The sequence below is a fragment of the Bombina bombina genome, chromosome 1 (assembly GCF_027579735.1).
Source record: "Bombina bombina isolate aBomBom1 chromosome 1, aBomBom1.pri, whole genome shotgun sequence".
NCBI lineage: Eukaryota > Metazoa > Chordata > Amphibia > Anura > Bombinatoridae > Bombina > Bombina bombina.
In genome coordinates this window covers 1,508,543,697-1,508,567,379 of record NC_069499.1, presented here as the reverse complement: position 1 = coordinate 1,508,567,379, position 23,683 = coordinate 1,508,543,697, and the positions used below count along the sequence as shown (strand labels likewise).

General features: G+C 38.7%; 1 protein-coding gene across 1 annotated transcript in view; it reads right to left on the bottom strand.

Annotated features, from left to right (window-relative positions):
- Positions 1–23,683, bottom strand: part of SMURF2 (SMAD specific E3 ubiquitin protein ligase 2) — a 456,801-nt gene that overhangs the window by 150,751 nt on the left and 282,367 nt on the right. Inside the window, exons 7-8 of the mRNA XM_053707978.1 lie at positions 3,528–3,730; positions 1,749–1,833 (exon numbers count right to left, since the gene is read on the bottom strand). Of these exons, the coding sequence (XP_053563953.1) occupies positions 1,749–1,833; positions 3,528–3,730 (288 nt within the window). The remainder of the gene's footprint in view (positions 1–1,748; positions 1,834–3,527; positions 3,731–23,683) is intronic.

Genomic DNA, 23,683 nt, shown 5'->3' with positions numbered 1-23,683 from the left:
CATTAGACCACACCCCTTCTCATTACAGAGATGCACATCACCTAATATGCTTAATTGGTAGTAGGCTTTCGAGCCTATACAGCTTGGAGTAAGACAACATGCATAAAGAGGATGATGTGGTCAAAATACTCATTTGCCTAATAATTCTGCACTCCCTGTATACACACTACACACACACATATATTATATATATATATATATATATATATATATATATATATATATATATATATATATATATATATATATATATATAAATATAAATTCCAGTCAGGAAGGCACCCTCCATTTTTAAGCTAAAACTTTATTAAAGTGACAGCTTAAAAACGAAGAGTGCCTTCCTGAATGGAATATTTATATCTGGAAAGTGAGTGCTGGATTCTCACTCTCTCTCATTCATTTTCTCTCTTTATAGTGTAGTGGTCCCCTCCACCGCCCGCGATCCTTAGTTAGGGATCCCCACCACCCTTTCTCTGTTGTGTAGTTGCCCCATCCCTCCCTCTCCTCTATTTTAGCCACAGTGTGGGGCCCTCACACTCCCTCCCCTACTGGACCGCCCACCCATCTCCTGGATTCCCTCCCACACCTCCCGACTGGCACCAGCAGATGATCGTTATAAACAGTGACACACACACACACACACAGTCACCATCTGTAACGATCTGGCGTCTGTCCGCATATGGAACCGGAGCTTTCCATAAAATTCCAAGAGAACAAAACATATTTGATGATAAAAGCAAATTCCTAAGTTGTTTAAAATTGCATGCACTATCTGAATCATGAAAGTTTAAAGGAATAGTATATTCAAAATTAAATCTTCATGGTTCAGATAGAGCCTGCAATTTTAAGCAATTTTCTAATTTACTTCTATAATCAATTTTTCTTCGTTCTCTTGGTATCATTATTTGAAAAAGCAGGAATGTAAGCATAGGAACCGGCCCATTTTTGGTTCAGCACCTGGGTAGCACTTTCTGATTTGTGTCTAAATGTAGCCACCAATCAGAAAACACTACCCAGGTGCTGAAGCAAAAATGGACTGGCTCCTAAACTTACATTCAAATAAAGATACCAAGAGAACGAAGAAACTGATATTAGGAGTAAATTAGAAAGTTGCATGCTCTATCCGAACCATTAACGTTTAATTTTGACTACACTGTCCCTTTAAATTAACTGTTTAATAACACTACAATACAATACAATACAATACAATACATTGGCTGTGCAGTTTTTATGGTAAATTTTAAAGAAAACCATATTAAGCTGTTCAACCCAACATAGTATTTCTAGAAAAGACCTACAGCTTTAAAGGGACATGAAATCCACATTTTTTTTTCTTCCAATACTTGTATAGAATATATTTTAAGCATCTTTTCAATTTACTTCCATTATCTAATTAGTTTTGTTCTCTTGATATTCTTTTTTGAAAAGCATACTTCGGTAGGATCAGGAGAAGCAATGCACCACTGGGAGCTAGCTGATTGGTGGCATATATAGTGGCCTTGTCACTGGCTCACCTGATGTGTTCAGCTAGCTCCTAGTAATGCATTGTTGCTCGTTCAACAAATTGATACTAACTAAATGAAGCAAATTTCATAACAGAAGTAAATTGAAAAGTTGTTTAAAATTGTATGATCTATCTGAATTATGAAAGAATAAAATTGGGTGTAATGTCCCTTTAAATACTCCAGACAAGTTTGAAAGCTCCCAATGAAGTAACATCATTATTATTATCCTTAGAGAACACTTACCTCGGCACTCTTGGGTCATGCCAAGTGCTCACCCCAGTCTGTGTGTGCAGAAAATACACCTGCCCTTGCTGTGTAGTTCTCTGTTCTGTTAAAACAAAGTTGGGAAAAAAATAAATATATTTTATATTAGATACCATGATCCCAATGGGGTTCTAAATCAAGATCAATATCTAAAATATTAAAGTCTTCTACAAAATACCTACTAAAATAAGAGCCACATTATCTGAATACTTTCATTGCAAGAATAGATTTTAACAGCTTTACACAGTTAGGACGATTTACGCTGTCCTAACAGTGCTGGGCTTTAACGCTGTCCTACCTTATGTAGCGTCCTGCAGCCTCCTCTGAATAAATGGAAAATCACACTGTGGGCGTGCCTAGCGTCGTAGGCAGTCTCCCACGATCTGTTTCCAGCCATGAAATCACGTTATTGCATCGAAGATCGCGTGATAGTTTTCCCAGTTAGTGTTTACATCAGAACTCTGTTCCAATGTTAAACGTTTGCCCCTGGTATGAAGGTGTTAATATCCAACCCTAGCTGGAGTGGTCAACGGGAAAACACACGCACATGCATACACACAAATTATAAAAAAGAATGCGGAGAAAGTTAAGATAAAACATCTGCTCATCCTGCAACCTCGGCACATTCAAATGGGTATGTTCTTGCAAACAATGGGATGTGGTTTCAATGAGCAAACACAGCGTTTTAAAAATACAAAATTAAAGCTAAGAGTAATTTCTCATACTCTCCAGCTGGTTTAACAAGGCATAGGAAACACATTAAAAGGGGAAACATGTTTTTTACAATACAGTGGCTCTTTATAGTGGTTTTATTTTTATATGCATAATATACATAAACACTTGAGCACTACATAACACATTAACTGCATAGAAAATGAAGATTTGAAAACCATTTACAACTGTATATTTAAACAAAATGTGCATGGTTTTTACTAGTAACAATGCAAAATGAAGTGATAAGAGCAAAGAATAAATGTAAAAATCCACACTTTATACAAAGGAACATGTCTATATTAAAAGGAAAAGTCATTAGACAACTGACGTGTGATTTAATCAATTATTGGTATTAGGCGATTGGAAACAGTCACATGCTACATTGCATTTAGTATTTTGTAATATTGTTGGTTGCAGATAATGTTATATAACTTCATACTAAGATGTGTATATGAAAGGGTTATTTATACGTTAGATATTCATACTGATTCCATTTATATACTTTATATGCTTTAATGTTTGTATGAATCACATTTTGCATCATAGTGCTATAGAGTGTACACGTATTAGATAGAATTGTGTATATAAATAGAGTAACATTTCTTTAATTCACGTTATGACATAATTCCATGTTGACCAATGAGTGTTACATTTTATGGGGGATTGCATTTTAAGTTTACTGCTCCCTTAAGGATAACCCAGTGTCAGTCCAATACAATATCTTAAAAGAATAGTCTGTCCCATTGAAAGTTGTATATTGTTATAGGTCTAAACCTTGGAATAAAGACCTTACAATAAAGTTAATCACATAACTTATTTTATACAGTCTGTGAAAGGCAAACGGGGAAACAATGTGAGCTACAGCAAAGTAAACATTATAGCCGTTAAAAATAGGCACTATTGTGCTATAACTTCAATAAAGAAGTACAACAGGTGCATTTTTACTGTAAATGCAGGAATATAATTTGGAACTTTAAAGCACGGCAGTCTAACACTAGATTACTTCAAAATATGTCAAGAACAAAAGGTTGTAGCACCACTTACCATATCCTTCAGGTAAGTCAGGAGGGGTGTGTAAATGTGTTCTGCTCATGTAATTCCTGTGTCTTTGTGACCGAACCCTTCTTTCTGCAAGTCTGGGGTCTGAGCTTTGTCCACAGCTTGCTCCATTGGTAGACACAATTGGAGTGTTTTCATCCACAAAGCAGCTCAGTGGTCTCCCAGGACTGGAGTATTCTGAAGCTGGTCTATTAGAAGCACACATTGTCATTTAGCCATAGTAGATTACTAGACTGACAAGGTTACTAAAAAAATGTTTACTTAAAGGGACATTAAACACTTTGAGATAGTAGTATAAAATGATAAATTGTAAATATAAAAAAAAATCTGCAATGTACTTTCATTATTTCTTTTGTACCCTCTTCCTGTAATTCCATTCTGAAATTTTCCGTTTTTCAGTTCCTGTTAGAAATGAAAGTGCAGAACACTGTTATATCCCACACAGCCATTGGCTGCACACTCTAGTGACCTATTTATAACTCTCCCTAATTGGCCAGAGCAGAGAAGGTAACCTAAGTTACAACATGGCAGCACCCATTGTTTTATAGACACTAAAACTTTACACTTATTTTCTCAATATTTAAACAGCTAATGAAACTTTAGAAAATATATCTACATGTTATTCTCAGACTAATGTTTTCTTTGAATGCATCATTCTATCTAGCATTTATTTATTGTTTAATGTCCCTTTAATGACAAAGGTATAATGCCTGGCAGAAGTAGCTTACCCACCAAATGTCTTGCAGGAAATGTGAGGAAAACACAGTTGTGGCCTATATGAAAAGCTAATTTAGAAAGTGACCTACAACCGGATACTGACAAATGACTTGGTAAAACTAAAAACAAAACTTAATTTATGTAAGAACTTACCTGATAAATTAATTTCTTTCATAGTGGCAAGAGTCCATGAGCTAGTGACGTATGGGATATACATTTCTACCAGGAGGGGGCAAAGTTTCCCAAACCTCAAAATGCCTATAAATACACCCCTCACCTCAGTCATACCTCAGTTTAATGTATAGCCAAGTAGGGAGGTGTAAATAAGGAGTCAAAAGCATACAAAAAGAGGAACTGGAAAAATAATGTGCTTTATACAAAAAAAATCATAACCACAAAAAATAGGGTGGGTCTCATGGACACTTGCCACTATGAAAGAAATGAATCAGGTAAGTTCTTACATAAATTTTGTTTCCTTTCATGAGCTAGTGACATATGGGATATAATACCCAAGATGTGGAAATCCACAAATCACTAGAGAGGGAGGGATAAAATAAATAAAGCTATATCCGCTGAAAAATTAAATCCAAAAAAATTATTAAATTTTCTTTAAATTTAAAAAAAAAACTCAAGTGAAAGGCACTAGAATCAAACTGAGACAGCTGCCTGAAGAACCTTTCTACCAAAGGCTGCTTCTGAAGAAGCAAACACATCAAAAGGGTAAAATTTAGTAAATGTATGCAAAGAAGACCAAGTTGCTGCTTTGCAAATTTGATCAACTGAAGCTTCATTCTTGAAAGCCCAAGAAGTGGCAACTGATCTAGTAGAATGAGCTGTAATTCGCTGAGGCGGAGACTGCCCCTCCTCCAAATAAGCTTTATGAATAAAAAGTTTCAACCAAGATGCCAGAGAAATGGCAGAGGCTTTATGACCTTTCCTTTAACCAGAAAAAATAACAAATAGACTAGAACATAGTAACATAGTAGATGAGGTTGAAAAAGACTGAAGTCCATCGAGTTCAACCTATACAAAGCTAAAATACTTAAAAAGCTTCAGTTAAGCTTAAATAATTCCACTAAAAGGTGACCGATTTAATACTAGCAATCATATCTATGAATTTTATTTATAGACGGAAATGTATCCAAACTATTTTTAAATGCATCTAGGGTATTGGCATTCACCACCTCCTTTGGTAATGAGTTCCACAATTTTATTGCTCTTACAGTGAAAAAACGTTTCCGTTGCAGGAGATTAAATCTCCTTTCCTCCAACCTTAAATTGTGACCTCTTGTCACAAACAATTTTCTTGGAATAAACAGAGCTTCTGCCATCTCTGTATAATGGCCTTGAATATATTTATATAAAGTAATCATGCCAACTATCAAGCGCCTTTTTTCTAAAGAAAACAGACCCAGTTTGGCTAGCCTCTCCTCATAGCTTAAATTCTCCAATCCTCTTATTAGCTTTGTGGCTCTTCTCTGAACTTTTTCTAGTTCTGCAATATCTTTTTTTGTGATCGGTCCCCAGAACTGCACTCCATACTCAAGGTGAGGTCTTACCAGGGCTTTATATAGTGACAGAATTATGTTTTCCTCCCTTGAATCAATGCCTCTTTTAATACATGCTTGAATCTTATTAGCCTTTGAAGCTGCTGCCCTGCATTGTGCACCCATCTTTAGCTTGTTATCTATTACTACCGCCAAATCCCTTTCCTCCTGTTTATGGCTAAGTCTTGTCCCATTTCAAATAATACGCTGCCTGCTTATTTTTACTTCCAAAATGTAGAACCTTGCATTTTCCCGTATTAAATATTTTCCATTTACCTTCCCATACTTCTAATTTTTGCAGGTCCTTTTGTAACGAAAGTTCATCCTGCTCTGACCTAATGACCTTACTTAGTATCAACTGCAAAAATAGAGATGTAGCTATTTAATCCTTGCTCCAAGTCATTTATAAAATATTAAAAAGAACTGTTCCCAGTACTGATCCCTGGGGGACTCCACTGATTACTTTTGTCCAATCTGAGTATGATCCATTTACTACTACTCGTTGCTCCCTATCTTTTATCCAGTTATTTATCCATGAGCTAACATTTTCAGCTATTCCCAGTCCCTTAATTTTGTGCATCAATCTCTCATGTGGCACTGTATCAAACGTCTTTGCAAAATCTAAGTATATCACATCAACTGATTTCCCTTTATCTATATTTTTACTGACTTCCTCATAGAATCTAATTAGATTAGTTTGACATGATCTATTTCTCATAAAACCATGCTGATTAGAACTCACTATCTTGTTTACATGAATATGCTCATCAATATAATCCCTTAAAATCCCTTCAAATATCTTCCCCACTATTGATTTCAGACTAACTGGTCTATGGCTTCCTGGATCATCCCTACTTCCCTTTTTGAAGAGTGGCACCACATCAGCTTTACGCCAATCCTTGGGTACCATGCCTGAGGAGAATGAGTCTTGGATAATGAGTCTTGAATAATGAGTAGAGGTTTGTCTATAACAGTGCTAAGTTCCCTTAACACCCTTGGGTGTATTCCATCTGGGCCTGGAGTTTTATTTACCTGAATATTATCCAATTTGTTCCTGATATCCTCTATACATAACCCAGTTAATGGTAAGGGCTGGCATGTTCTATTTTGTTCCAAAGTATCATCCAATGGTGAATAAAAAAAACTGGTTCAGTACCTCAGCCTTCTCCCTGTCACTGTTAATCCTGCTACCCTCCATGCATTTTAAAGTACCTATATTTTGTTATATAGATTTTTTGCTATTTATGCAATTAATTTTTTAGGGTTAGACTTAGAATCCTTTGCAGTTAATTTTTCATTTTCAATTTTGGCTAATTTAATTGCTTTTTTGCATGCTTTGTTACATTCCTTATAAATATGGAATGTTGAGTCTGTACTATTTTCTTTGAATAATATAAATGCCTTACGTTTTTTTCCTAATTTCTCTTAACACATTTTTATTCAGCCACATTGGCTTGGATTTTTTATTTTTATAACCATATGGTATTTGTTGATATGTATATTTATTTAACAAAGTTTTAAATGTTATCCATTTATCCTCTGTATTTTTATTAGAGAATAATTTGTCCCAATTTATGTTATTTAATGATTTCCTTAAATCGTTGAATTCTGCTTTCTTAAAATTACAAGTCTTGGTTAAACCTTTAAGACACTGCTTATGAAAAGAGATTTCAAATGTGACCATGTTATTATTACTGTTCCCCAAATGTCCTTTGACTTCTATGTTTGATATTATATCTATATTATTCGATAGCACTAAATCCAATATAGCGTTACTCCTAGTTGGCTCCTCTATTAATTGTGACAAGAAGCTATCCCTGAGAACATTTAAAAATCTATCCCCCTTAGCTGAATTACTAGTTTCATTGGCCCAGTTTATATCAGGATAGTTAAAATCTCCCATAATTACAGCACTGTTATTAGCAGCCTTACCTATTTGCATTAGAAGTCTTTCTGAAATCTTTAGTGGCCTCAACATAATATTTCAAAGCTCTTACCACAGCCAAAGAATGTAAAGACCTTTCAAGAGTATTCTTAGGATTAGGACACAAAGAAGGAACAACAATTTCCCTATTAATGTTGTTACAATTCACAACTTTAGGCTAAAACTTAAACGAAGTCCACAAAACAGCTTTATCTTGATGGAAAATCCGATGAGACTTACAAGAGAGCAGACCGTTCAAAAACTCTTCTAGCAGAAGAGATAGCCAAAAGAAATAACACTTTCCAAGAAAGTAATTTAATATCCAGAAAATGCATAGGCTCAAAAGGAGAAGCCTGTAAAATATTCAATAACAAATTGAGACTCCAAGGAGGAGAAATAGATTTAATAACAGGTTTGAAACGAATCAAAGCCTGAACAAAACAGTGAATATCAGGAAGCTTAGCAATCTTTCTATGAAATAAGACAGAAAGAGCAGAGATTTGTCCTTTCAAAGCATTTGCAGACAACCCTTTATCCAAACCATCCTGAAGAAACTGTAAAATCCTAGGAATTCTGAAAGAATGCCAAGAATAATCATGAGTGGAACACCATGAAATATAGGTTTTCTATACCCGATGAAAATCTTCCTTGAAACAGACTTACGAGCTTGTATCATAGTGCTAATCACGGAGTCAGAGAAACCTCTATGACTAAGCACTAAACGTTCAATTTCCATGCATTCAAATTTAGAGATTTGAGATCCTGAAGGAAAAACGGCCCTTGAGACAGAAGGTCTGGCCTTAACGGAAGTGGCCAAGGCCGGCAACTGGACATCCGGACAAGATCCGCATAACAAAACCTGTGAGGCCATGCTGGTGCTATCAGAAAAATATAAGATTGTTCCATTATAATCTTGGAGATGACCCTTGGAAGAAGAACCAGAGGCAGAAAAATGTAAGCAGGTTGGTAAAACCAAGGAACTGCTATAGCATCCACTATCTCCACCTGAGGATCCTTGGACCTGGAAAGGTATCTGGGAAGCTTCTTGTTTAGCCGAGAGGCAATCAGATCTATTTCTGGAAGACCCCACATCTGTACAAGAAAAAAACACATCTGGATGGAGAGACCACTCCCCCGGATGTAAAGTCTGACGGCTGAGATAATCCGCTTCCCAATTGTCTACACCTGGGATATGAATTGCAAAAATTTGACAAGAGTTGGATTCCGCCCAAGAAAGTATCAGAGATGATACTTTCATTGCTTAAGGACTGCGAGTCCCTCCTTGATGATTGACATATGCCACTGTTGTGATAGTGTCTATCTGAAAACGAATGTAAAGTTCTCTCTTCAAAAGAGGCCAAGGCTGAAGAGCTCTGAAAATAGCACAGAGTTCTAAAATATTGATTGTTAACCTCGCCTCTTGAAGATTCCAAACCCCTTGTTTGTGCTGTCAGAGACACCCAGACAGCTCCCTAACCTGTAGGGCTTGCATCTGTTGAGATCACAGTCCAGTAAGGACGAACAAAGGAGGCCCCTTGAACAATAAGGTGATGGTTTAACCACCAAGTCAGAGAGAGTTGAGTGTTGGGATTTAAGTATATCAACTGTGATATCGGAGTATATTACCTGCACTATTGGTGCAACATGCAAAGTTGTAGAGGTCTCATATGAAAACGAGCAAAGGGGGTCACGTCCAATGCTGCAGTCATGAGACCTAAAACTTTCATGCACATAGCTACTGAAGGGAATGACTGAGACTGAAGGTTTAGGCAAGCTGATCCAATTTCAAACGTCTCTTTTCTATTAGGGACAGAGTCATGGACAATGAATCTACCTGGAAACCTAAAAAGGTAACCCTTGTCTGAGGAATCAAGAAACTTTTGTAAATTGATCCTCCAACCATGTCTTTGAAGAAATCACGCTAGTTATTTCGTGTAAGATTCTGCTAGATGAAAAGATTGAGCTAGTACCAAGATATCGTCCAAATAAGGAAACACTGCAATACCCTGCTCTCTGATTACAGATAGAGTGGCACCGAGAACCTTTGAAAAAATTATTGGAGTGGTCGCTACGCCAAATGGAACAGCGACAAATTGGTAATGCTTGTCTAGAAAAGAGAATCTCAGAAAACTATAGTGGTCTGGATGAATCGGAATGTGAAGATAAGCGTCCTGTGAGTCTATTGTGGACATGAAATGACCTTGCTGAACAAAATGCAGAATAGTCCTTATAGTCACCATCTTGAAAGTTAAGACTCTTACAAAACTATTTAAAATTTTCAGATCCATGATTTGTCTGAACAAATCTTCTTTGTGAGTCTATTGTGGACATGAAATGACCTTGCTGAACAAAATGCAGAATAGTCCTTATAGTCACCATCTTGAAAGTTAAGACTCTTACAAAACTATTTAAAATTTTCAGATCCATGATTTGTCTGAACAAATCTTCTTTCTTTGGAATAATGAACAGATTTGAATAAAAACCCAAAGGGTTTGTTGGAACATGAAAAAGAAAATCTTCCCAGGAGAAGTCTTATTCTGAAACCTATTTGAGAAACAAAATCCTGAATCCACTGATTTTTAACAGAATCTGTCCAAATGTCTTGAAATAATTTCAATCTGCCCCTCACCAGTTGAACTGGTTTGAGAGCCGCACCTTCATGCAGTCTTAGGGGCTGGATTTGGTTTCTTATAAGGCTTGGATTTATTCCAATTCGGAGATGGTCTCCAATTAGAGCCAGAGGCCTTAGGGGAACGAGAGGTTTTTCGTTCTCTATTCTCACGAAAGGAACGAAAAACTATTGGGAGCTTTAAACTTAACCTTAGATTCCTTATCTTGGGGCAGAAAAACTCCCTTTCCCCCAGTGACAGTGGAGATAATAGAATCCAATTCAGAACCAAATAAATTATTACCCTGAAATGATAGAGATAGTAATCTAGATTTAGACACCATGTCAGCATTACAAGATATAAGCCATAAAGCTCTTCTAGTTAGCTAAAGACATAGATTTAATATAAGTGTTAATGACATCCAATATAGCATCACAAATGAAATGATTAGCATGTTGAAGTAAAAGAACAATGCTAAACAGTTTAGGATCTGATAACTGCAAAATATCAAAAGCAAACATCATAGCCATCTATAAACATATGAGAGCAGCGAACAAAAGAGGGAGAGACTTAATATAACAATGTTTGGCGCCAAGAATGATGCAAATGCAAAGGTAAGCCAAAGCTAACACAATGAAATGCTACAACTCGCACCATAACAGGCGCGACTTTGCACCAAAATATTTTGAGCCAAAAATGACGCAATAAAAAGTAGCATTTTGCGTCATCGCGAGCCTAGTTTACCCACAAAAATTTTGAAAAACAGACTCCAAGTTACAATTATCTGGAACCACAGATAAGAAAAAAAATACCTAAATTCTCCCATAAATATAATCTTCATGCTGAAACTGTTAGGCTGCAAAGGGAAATATACACAGACCTGACTCATGCAATATATATTAAAAATGTTATAATATAAAGTGCCAAACACTTTAAAAAATGATATATACTTACCAGAAGACACCCATCCACATATAGCAGACAGCCAAACCAGTACTGAAACATATCAGTAGAGGTAATGGTAGAGGAGTATAAAGTCGATCTGTAAAGGGACGCAGCTGATGAATCCCTGCGACCGATTTACAGAGAGCCCTAGGATAGATTTCCCATAGGCGAAAACAGAATTTATGTTTACCTGATAAATTACTTTCTCCAACGGTGTGTCCGGTCCACGGCGTCATCCTTACTTGTGGGATATTCTCCTCCCCAACAGGAAATGGCAAAGAGCCCAGCAAAGCTGGTCACATGATCCCTCCTAGGCTCCGCCTACCCCAGTCATTTGACCGACGTAAAGGAGGAATATTTGCATAGGAGAAATCATATGATACCGTGGTGACTGTAGTTAAAGAAAATAAATTATCAGACCTGATTAAAAAACCAGGGCGGGCCGTGGACCGGACACACCGTTGGAGAAAGTAATTTATCAGGTAAACATAAATTCTGTTTTCTCCAACATAGGTGTGTCCGGTCCACGGCGTCATCCTTACTTGTGGGAACCAATACCAAAGCTTTAGGACACGGATGAAGGGAGGGAGCAAATCAGGTCACCTAGATGGAAGGCACCACGGCTTGCAAAACCTTTCTCCCAAAAATAGCCTCAGAAGAAGCAAAAGTATCAAATTTGTAAAATTTCGTAAAAGTGTGCAGTGAAGACCAAGTCGCTGCCTTACATATCTGATCAACAGAAGCCTCGTTCTTGAAGGCCCATGTGGAAGCCACAGCCCTAGTGGAATGAGCTGTGATTCTTTCAGGAGGCTGCCGTCCGGCACTCTCGTAAGCCAATCTGATGATGCTTTTAATCCAAAAAGAGAGAGAGGTAGAAGTTGCTTTTTGACCTCTCCTTTTACCAGAATAAACAACAAACAAAGAAGATGTTTGTCTAAAATCCTTTGTAGCATCTAAATCGAATTTTAGAGCACGAACTACATCCAAATTGTGCAACAAACGTTCCTTCTTTGAAACTGGATTCGGACACAAAGAAGGCACGACTATCTCCTGGTTAATGTTTTTGTTAGAAACAACTTTCGGAAGAAAACCAGGTTTAGTACGTAAAACCACCTTATCTGCATGGAACACCAGATAAGGAGGAGAACACTGCAGAGCAGATAATTCTGAAACTCTTCTAGCAGAAGAAATTGCAACCAAAAACAAAACTTTCCAAGATAATAACTTAATATCAACGGAATGTAAGGGTTCAAACGGAACCCCCTGAAGAACTGAAAGAACTAAATTGAGACTCCAAGGAGGAGTCAAAGGTTTGTAAACAGGCTTGATTCTAACCAGAGCCTGAACAAAGGCTTGAACATCTGGCACAGCTGCCAGCTTTTTGTTAAGTAACACAGACAAGGCAGAAATCTGTCCCTTCAAAGAACTTGCAGATAATCCTTTCTCCAAACCTTCTTGAAGAAAGGATAGAATCTTAGGAATTTTTACCTTGTCCCAAGGGAATCCTTTAGATTCACACCAACAGATATATTTTTTCCATATTTTGTGGTAGATTTTTCTAGTTACAGGCTTTCTGGCCTGAACAAGAGTATCAATGACAGAATCTGAGAACCCTCGCTTTGATAAGATCAAGCGTTCAATCTCCAAGCAGTCAGTTGGAGTGAGACCAGATTCGGATGTTCGAACGGACCTTGAACAAGAAGGTCTCGTCTCAAAGGTAGCTTCCATGGTGGAGCCGATGACATATTCACCAGGTCTGCATACCAAGTCCTGCGTGGCCACGCAGGAGCTATCAAGATCACCGATGCCCTCTCCTGATTGATCCTGGCTACCAGCCTGGGGATGAGGGGAAACGGCGGGAATACATAAGCTAGTTTGAAGGTCCAAGGTGCTACTAGTGCATCTACTAGAGTCGCCTTGGGATCCCTGGATCTGGACCCGTAGCAAGGAACCTTGAAGTTCTGACGAGAGGCCATCAGATCCATGTCTGGAATGCCCCACAATTGAGTAATTTGGGCAAAGATTTCCGGATGGAGTTCCCACTCCCCCGGATGAAATGTCTGACGACTCAGAAAATCCGCTTCCCAATTTTCCACTCCTGGGATGTGGATTGCAGACAAGTGGCAGGAGTGAGTCTCCGCCCATTGAATGATTTTGGTCACTTCTTCCATCGCCAGGGAACTCCTTGTTCCCCCCTGATGGTTGACGTACGCAACAGTCGTCATGTTGTCTGATTGAAACCGTATGAACTTGGCCTTTGCTAGCTGAGGCCAAGCCTTGAGAGCATTGAATATCGCTCTTAGTTCCAGAATATTTATCGGGAGAAGAGATTCTTCCCGAGACCAAAGACCCTGAGCTTTCAGGGGTCCCCAGACCGCGCCCCAGCCCACCAGACTGGCGTCGGTCGTGACAATGACCCACTCTGGTCTGCGGAAGCTCATCCCCTGTGACAGGTTGTCCAGGGACAGCCACCAACGGAGTGAATCTCTGGTCCTCTGATCTACTTGTATCGTCGGAGACAAGTCTGTATAGTCCCCATTCCACTGACTGAGCATGCACAGTTGTAATGGTCTTAGATGAATTCGCGCAAAAGGAACTATGTCCATTGCCGCTACCATCAAACCTATTACTTCCATGCACTGCGCTATGGAAGGAAGAGGAACAGAATGAAGTATTTGACAAGAGTTTAGAAGTTTTGATTTTCTGGCCTCTGTCAGAAAAATCCTCATTTCTAAGGAGTCTATTATTGTTCCCAAGAAGGGAACCCTTGTTGACGGAGATAGCGAACTTTTTTCTACGTTCACTTTCCACCCGTGAGATCTGAGAAAGGCCAGGACAATGTCCGTGTGAGCCTTTGCTTGTGGAAGGGACGACGCTTGAATCAGAATGTCGTCCAAGTAAGGTACTACTGCAATGCCCCTTGGTCTTAGCACCGCTAGAAGGGACCCTAGTACCTTTGTGAAAATTCTTGGAGCAGTGGCTAATCCGAACGGAAGTGCCACAAACTGATAATGCTTGTCCAGGAATGCGAACCTTAGGAACCGATGATGTTCCTTGTGGATAGGAATATGTAGATACGCATCCTTTAAATCCACCGTGGTCATGAATTGACCTTCCTGGATGGAAGGAAGAATTGTTCGAATGGTTTCCATTTTGAACGATGGAACCTTGAGAAACTTGTTTAGGATCTTGAGATCTAAGATTGGTCTGAATGTTCCCTCTTTTTTGGGAACTACGAACAGATTGGAGTAGAACCCCATCCCTTGTTCTCCTAATGGAACAGGATGAATCACTCCCATTTTTAACAGGTCTTCTACACAATGTAAGAATGCCTGTTTTTTTATGTGGTCTGAAGACAATTGAGACCTGTGGAACCTCCCCCTTGGGGGAAGCCCCTTGAATTCCAGAAGATAACCTTGGGAGACTATTTCTAGCGCCCAAGGATCCAGAACATCTCTTGCCCAAGCCTGAGCGAAGAGAGAGAGTCTGCCCCCCACCAGATCCGGTCCCGGATCGGGGGCCAACATCTCATGCTGTCTTGGTAGCAGTGGCAGGTTTCTTGGCCTGCTTTCCTTTGTTCCAGCCTTGCATTGGCCTCCAGGCTGGCTTGGCTTGAGAAGTATTACCCTCTTGCTTAGAGGACGTAGCACTTGGGGCTGGTCCGTTTCTGCGAAAGGGACGAAAATTAGGTTTATTTTTGGCTTTGAAAGACCTATCCTGAGGAAGGGCGTGGCCCTTGCCCCCAGTGATATCAGAGATAATCTCTTTCAAGTCAGGGCCAAACAGCGTTTTCCCCTTGAAAGGAATGTTAAGCAATTTGTTCTTGGAAGACGCATCCGCTGACCAAGATTTTAGCCAAAGCGCTCTGCGCGCCACAATAGCAAAACCAGAATTTTTCGCCGCTAACCTAGCCAATTGCAAAGTGGCGTCTAGGGTGAAAGAATTAGCCAATTTGAGAGCATGAATTCTGTCCATAATCTCCTCATAAGAAGAAGAATTATTATTGAGCGCCTTTTCTAGTTCATCGAACCAGAAACACGCTGCTGTAGTGACAGGAACAATGCATGAAATTGGTTGTAGAAGGTAACCTTGCTGAACAAACATCTTTTTAAGCAAACCTTCTAATTTTTTATCCATAGGATCTTTGAAAGCACAACTATCTTCTATGGGTATAGTGGTGCGTTTGTTTAGAGTAGAAACCGCCCCCTCGACCTTGGGGACTGTCTGCCATAAGTCCTTTCTGGGGTCGACCATAGGAAACAATTTTTTAAATATGGGGGGAGGGACGAAAGGTATACCGGGCCTTTCCCATTCTTTATTTACAATGTCCGCCACCCGCTTGGGTATAGGAAAAGCTTCGGGGGGCCCCGGGACCTCTAGGAACTTGTCCATTTTACATAATTTCTCTGGAATGACCAAATTCTCACAATCATCCAGAGTAGATAACACCTCCTTAAGCAGAGCGCGGAGATGTTCCAATTTAAATTTAAATGTAATCACATCAGGTTCAGCTTGTTGAGAAATTTTCCCTGAATCTGAAATTTCTCCCTCAGACAAAACCTCCCTGGCCCCCTCAGACTGGTGTAGGGGCACTTCAGAACCAATATCATCAGCGTCCTCATGCTCTTCAGTATTTTCTAAAACAGAGCAGTCGCGCTTTCGCTGATAAGTGGGCATTTTGGCTAAAATGTTTTTGATAGAATTATCCATTACAGCCGTTAATTGTTGCATAGTAAGGAGTATTGGCGCACTAGATGTACTAGGGGCCTCCTGAGTGGGCAAGACTGGTGTAGACGAAGGAGGGGATGATGCAGTACCATGCTTACTCCCCTCACTTGAGGAATCATCTTGGGCATCATTTTCTCTAAATTTTGTGTCACATAAATCACATCTATTTAAATGAGAAGGAACTTTGGCTTCCCCACATACAGAACACAGTCTATCTGGTAGTTCAGACATGTTAAACAGGCATAAACTTGATAACAAAGTACAAAAAACGTTTTAAAATAAAACCGTTACTGTCACTTTAAATTTTAAACTGAACACACTTTATTACTGCAAATGTGAAAAAGTATGAAGGAATTGTTCAAAATTCACCAAAATTTCACCACAGTGTCTTAAAGCCTTAAGAGTATTGCACACCAAATTTGGAAACTTTAACCCTTAAAATAACGGAACCGGAGCCGTTTTTATATTTAACCCCTTTACAGTCCCTGGTATCTGCTTTGCTGAGACCCAACCAAGCCCAAAGGGGAATACGATACCAAATGACGCCTTCAGAAAGTCTTTTCTATGTATCAGAGCTCCTCACACATGCATCTGCATGTCATGCTTCCCAAAAACAAGTGCGCAATAGAGGCGCGAAAATGAGACTCTGCCTATGATTAAGGAAAGCCCCTAGAGAATAAGGTGTCCAATACAGTGCCTGCCGGTTATTTTACATAGTTCCCAAGATTAAAATAATTCCTCAAGGCTATGGGGTATAAAATATGCTTATATATAAATCGTTTTAGCCCAGAAAATGTCTACAGTCTTAAAAGCCCTTGTGAAGCCCTTTTTTCTTTATGTAATAAAAATGGCTTACCGGATCCCATAGGGAAAATGACAGCTTCCAGCATTACATGGTCTTGTTAGAATGTGTCATACCTCAAGCAGCAAAAGTCTGCTCACTGTTTCCCCCAACTGAAGTTAATTCCTCTCAACAGTCCTGTGTGGAAACAGCCATCGATTTTAGTAACGGTTGCTAAAATCATTTTCCTCCTACAAACAGAAATCTTCATCTCTTTTCTGTTTCAGAGTAAATAGTACATACCAGCACTATTTTAAAATAACAAACTCTTGATTGAATAATAAAAACTACAGTTAAACACTAAAAAACTCTAAGCCATCTCCGTGGAGATGTTGCCTGTACAACGGCAAAGAGAATGACTGGGGTAGGCGGAGCCTAGGAGGGATCATGTGACCAGCTTTGCTGGGCTCTTTGCCATTTCCTGTTGGGGAGGAGAATATCCCACAAGTAAGGATGACGCCGTGGACCAGACACACCTATGTTGGAGAAAACATGGTATCATCAGGCAATACTCCCTTCACATCCCTCAGACAAACACTGTACTTTGAGAGGAATTGGGCTTTAAAATGCTTAGAAGCGCCTTTCACAGAAGAAGTCAAAGACATCTTGCTTCACCACCCCCCAAAGGAAGCAAAGTTTGTAAAACTTAGGTATGAGTGAGGCGGGAAATGTATTTATAGGCATTTTGAGGTTTGGGAAACTTTGCCCCCTCTTGGTAGGAATGTATATCCCATATGTCACTAGCTTATGGACTCTTGCCACTTACATGAAAGAAACAATGGGCTAGATTTTATTTATAAAGAAAAGATTATTTTTCTACAGAATTCTTCCTTATTGTCTTTGCAGATTTAATTGAATGCCAAAATGTGATAAAAATAGAAGGAATTAGTAATTGCACTACCAGATATAAAAGTGTGTACATTTTCAAACAATCTGCAAATCACTGACGTAATAATCTAACGTCTGGAGTATCCTCACCGTGTCGGACGCTCCCATTGTGTTGTTCTGGTGATGTGATTTAAGTACTGAATTCGTCCAGAAGCCGTTCTCCGTTCCTCCCATCTAGAAATTTGACAGAGGAAAAACAAAGAATTACTCTCGGTAACATTTTCTCATAGAAAGAAAGAAAAGAAACCAAATAAAAAGAAAGGACATAGACAGAAAAGACAGAAAGACAGATGTGTGAACTGTATCAATTATAGGGATTTGAAAAATAAAACATCTATATTTATAACAGAGCAACAAAGAAGTATTTTAGGAAACAAATACTTGGGCAAACTACAATATATAAAACAGACATTTATTAACACTCACCTTAAAGTTACTTATTACTTAGTTATCTTATTATCTAACGTTTACTGTCAGTGGTTCTTCCACAATGCTTGAAAATATAATTTATGCTTACATGATACATTTCTTTTTCTTTCATGGTGGTGAGAGTCTGCGATCCATTACTCTTGGAAATTATACTCTTGGCCACTAGGACGAAGCAAAAATCTCAAAACACCAAGAGCCCTTAAAACCCATCCCAAATTACTGGAAACTAGTCTTACGTATAGCCAAGCCAGAAGAGAAGTTGTTCAAAAGAAAATAAGAGCAAACCGAAGGAGCATGGAACAAAGGATGTGAATACTCAAATTGCAGCCAGAAAAAAAACAATCACAATAGAAAAAAAAACGTGGACTCCAACCCCCCCCCCCTCCCTCCATGGTAAGCATAAATTGTATTTTTTTTCCATAAAGGTCATAAGAGTCCAAAATTCATTGCTCCTGGGAACCAATACCTAAGCATGGAAGTCCACGAGTAATCTGGGTGAGACCAAATTTATATTACTCCAGAAACATTGGATGAATATTTTTTTTCTCAATGCACAAAAAAATAAACTTTATTACCAAAAGCTGCTTCAAAAGAAGCAAAAATATCAAAATCAGAAAAAGTTTGTAAGGAAAATTCCTTGCAAATTCGATAAATAGAGGCAACATTCTTAAAGGCCCAGGAGGTGACAACTGATCTGATAGAATCAGCAGTTATCCGTTTAGGAGGAGACTGACACGCCTCCAAGTAAGCTTTATGAATAATTAAAAGCCTCAACCAAGAGGCTAATGAAACCGTAGCCTTCCGACTCTTTCTAGAACCAGAAAAATAAACAAACAAGCTAAAATCCTTAGTAGCCTCTAAATAGTACTTCAAAGCTCTGAACACATCCAAATTATGGTGAGGCATCTCCTTGGAATTCTTTGGATTAGTTAAAAAAAAAAGAGGGGACAGCAATTTCCCGATTAAAGTTATCAGAAGAAACCACCTTTGGCAAAAAGTCAAAATGTAGTTTTCACAACTGCCTTATCCTGATAAAAAACACAAGATAAGGAGGCTCACAACAAATAGACAACAAACTTTTCTAGCAGACGAAATAGCAAAAATAAACAAAACCTTCCAAGACAAAAGCTGGATATTCAAATCATGCATAGGTTCAAAACCTGCAAATTTCTTAACACAAAATTAAGATTCGATGAAGGAGAAATTGGTTTAATTAAAGGGACACTGAACCCAAAAAAATTCAGATAGAGATTCAGATAGAGCATGCAATTTTAAGCAACTTTCTAATTTACTCCTATTATCAATGTTTCTTCGTTCTCTTGCTATCTTTATATAAAAAGAAGCCATCTAAGCTTTTTTCTTGGTTCAGAACTCTGGACAGCAGTTTTTGATTAGTGGATGAATTTATCCACCAATCAGCAAGGACAACCTAGGTAATTCACTAAAAATGGGCCGGCATTTAAACTTACATTCTTGCATTTCAAATAAAGATTCCAAGAGAATAAAGAACATTTGATAATAGGAGTAAATTAGAAAGTTGCTTAAAATTTCATGCTCTATCTGAATCACAAAAGAAAAAAATTGGGTTCAGTGTCCCTTTAAAAGGCTTAATCCTGACTAAAACCAGGACAAAATTCTGGATATGGAAAAATTAGCAATCTGTCCCTTTAAGGAGTTAGTGGATAAACCTTTATCCAAACCATCATGAAGAAATTTAAGAAATCTAGAATTTCTTAAAAAGAGTACCAACTGAACCCATTTTCCAAACACCAGAAAATAAAAGCCTTCCAGACCTTTTAATAAATCTGCCTTGTCACAGGTTTATTGGGCCTGAACCCACGTTTCAATGACAGAATAAGAAAACTCTCTGTCTAAACTTGATGCCTTAGAGATTGAACGCTTAGTTTTGAGATTTAAATCCTGATGGAAGAATGGACCTTGAGACAGAAGGTTGTGACGCAGAGGAAGTGGTCATAGAGGACAATTGGACATCTGTACCAAATCCACAAACCAAATCCTGCAAAGCCAAAGTGGAGCAATCAGGATTACTGATGATACCTTTCTGCTTGATTCTAGTTATTTCCCTTGGTAAAAGAACAAGAGGTGCAAAAATGCAAACCAGACGAAACCACCAAGGAGCTACTAGAGAAGACATCCTCAAACTTGGCCCTCCAGAAGTTTTGGAACTACATTTCCCATCATGCTCAGCCAGCTGATTTGCTGGCTGAGCATCATGGGAAATGTAGTTCCAAAACCTCTGGAGGGCCAAGTTTGAGGATGTCCGGACCTCGCAAAACATCTGGGGAGTTTTTTGTTCAAATCAGAAGCCATTAGATCCACTTCTGGAAGACCCCATAGGTCTACAATCTGACTGAAGACTTCCAGTAAAGAAAGTCTGCTTTCCATTTGCACCCCCCAGGAAAATGAACTGCAGAAAATATACAGCAATTGCTTTCTGCCCAAATCAGAATTAAGGAAACCTCCCTCATTGCCAAGGAACTGCGAGTTTCCTCCTGATGATTGTAAGCAACTGCTGTGACATCGTCTGACTGGAAACGCAGAAAGGTCTCTTTTTCAGGAGAGGCAAAAACTGAAGGTCCCTGAAAAACATAATTTATCTAAGAACTTACTTGATAAATTCATTTCTTTCATATTGGCAAGAGTCCATGAGCTAGTGACGTATGGGATATACAATCCTACCAGGAGGGGCAAAGTTTCCCAAACCTCAAAATGCCTATAAATACACCCCTTACTACACACACAATTCAGTTTAATGAATAGCCAAGTAGTGGGGTGATAAAATAAGGAGTAAAAACGCATACAAAGAGAGGAACTAGAAATATAATTGTGCTTTTATACAAAAAGCGACTGATCTAGAAGAATGAGCTGTAATTCTCTGAGGAGAAGACTGTCCAGCCTCCAAATAAACCTTGTGAATCAAAAGCTTTAACCAAGATGCCAAAGAAATGGCAGAGGCTTAAAACAGACTAGAAGTCTTACTGAAATCTTTAGTAGCTTCGACATAATATTTCAAAGCTCTTGCAACATCTAAAGAATGTAAAGATATTTCAAGAGTATTCTTAGGATTAAGACACAAGGAAAGCACAACAATTTCCCTACTAATGTTGTTAGAATTCACAACCTTAGGAAGAAATGGAAATAAACTCCGCAAAACAGCCTTATCCTGATGGAAAATCAGAAAAGGAGACTCACAAGAGAGCAGACCATTCAGAAACTCCTCTAGCTGAAGAGATAGCCAAAAAAACAACACTTTCCAAGAAAGTAGTTTAATATCCAAAGAATGCATAGGTTCAAAAGGAGGAGCCTGCAAAGCCTTTAAAACCAAATTAAGACCCCAATGAGGAGATATTGATTTAATAACAGGCTTGATATGAACCAAAGCCTGAACAAAACAGTGAATATCAGGAAGTTTAGCAATCTTTCTGTGAAAAAAAAACAGAAAGAGCAGAGATTTGACCCTTCAAAAGTACTTGCAGACAAACCTTTATCCAAACGATCCTGAACAAACTGTAAAAATCTAGGAAATCTTAAAGAATGCCAAGAGAATTTATGATAAAAACACCATAAAATATAGGTTTCCCAAACCCGATAATAAATCTTCCTTGAATCAGACTTGAGCCTGTAGCATAGTATTAATCACTGAGTCAGAGAAACCTCTATGACTAAGCGTTCAATTTTTATAAATTCAAATTTAGCGATTTGAGATCCTGATGGAAAAATGGCCCTCGAGACAGAAGGTATGGCCTTAAAGGAAGTGGCCAAGGTTGGCAACTGGACATTCAGACAAGATCCGCATACAAAAACCTGTGAGGCCATACTGGTGCTATCAGAAAGGCATACGATATTCTATTATGATCTTGAAGATCACCCTTGGAAGAAGAACTAGAGGTGGAAAAATGTAAGCAGGTTGGTAAAACCAAGGAACTGCTAACGTATCCACCATCTCCGCCTGAGGATCCCTGGACCTGGAAAGGTACCTGGGAAGCTTCTTGTTTAGATGGGAAGCCATCAGATCTATTTCGGGAAGAGCCCACATCTGTACAATCTGGCAAAATACATCTGAATGGAGAGACCACTCCCCTGGATGTAACGACTGAGATAGTCCACTTCCCAACTGTCTACACCTGGGATATGTATCAAACAAATTAGACAGGAGTTGGATTCTGCCCAAGAAAGTATCCGAGATACTTCTTTCATCGCTAAAGGACTGCAAGTTCCACTCTGATGATTGACATATGCCACAGTTGTAATATTGTCTGTCTGAAAACGAATGAATGACTCTCTTTAATAGAGGCTAAGCGCCCTGAAAATAGCACAGAGTTCTAAAATATTGATTGGTAACCTCGCCTCTTGAGGATTCCAAACTGCTTGTGCTGTCAGAGACCCCCAGACAGCTCCCCAACCTGTGAGACTTGAATCTGTTGAAATCACAGTCCAGGAAGGATGAACAAAAGAGGCCCCTTGAATAATCCAATGATGGTCCAACCACTAGGACAGTGAGAGTTGAATGTTGGGATTTAAGTATATCAATTGTGATATCCGAGTATAATCCCTGCACCATTGATTCAGCATGCAAAGATGCAGAGGTCTCATATGAAAACAAGCAAAAGGGAGACCTAAAACTTCCATGCACATAGCCACTGAAGGGAATGATCGAGACTGAAGGTTTCGACAGGCAGAAACCAATTTCATTTGTCTCTTGTCTGTTAAAGACAGAGTCATGGACACTGAATCTATATGGAAACCTAAAAAGGTGACCCTTGTCTGAGGAATCAAGAAACGCTTTGGTAAATTGATCCTCCAACCATGTTTTTGAAGAAACAACACAAGTTGATTTGTGTGAGATTCTGCTAAATGAAAAGATTGAGCCAGTACCAAGATATTGTCCAAATAAGGAAACACTGCAATACCCTGCTCTCTGATTACAGATAGAAGGGCACCAATAACCTTCGAAAAGATTATTGGAGCTGTTGCTAGGCCAAATGGTAGAGCAACAAATTGGTAATGCTTGTCTAGAAAAGAGAATCTCAGAAACCGATAGTGGTCTGGATGAATCAGAATGTGAAGATACGCATCCTGTAAGTCTATTGAGGATATGTAATGACCTTGCTGAACAAAAGGCAGAATTGTCCTCATAGTCACCATCTTGAAAGTTGGGACCCTTACAAATTGATTAAAAAACTTAAGATTCAGAACTGGTCTGAAAGAATTTTCCTTCGTCGGGACAATGAATAGATTTGAATAAAAACCCAGACCCTGTTTAAGAAGTGGAACTGGTACAATTACCTCTTAAAGCTCTAGATCTGAAACACACTTCAGAAAGGCCTGAGCTTTCACAGGATTTGTTGGAACGTGAGAGAAAAAAAATCTTTTCACAGGTCTTATTCTGAAACCTATTCGATACCCCTGAGAGACAATAGTTTGAATCCAATTATTCTGAACGGAACCTGCCCAAATGTCTTGAAATAATTTAAATCTGCCCCCCAGTAGCA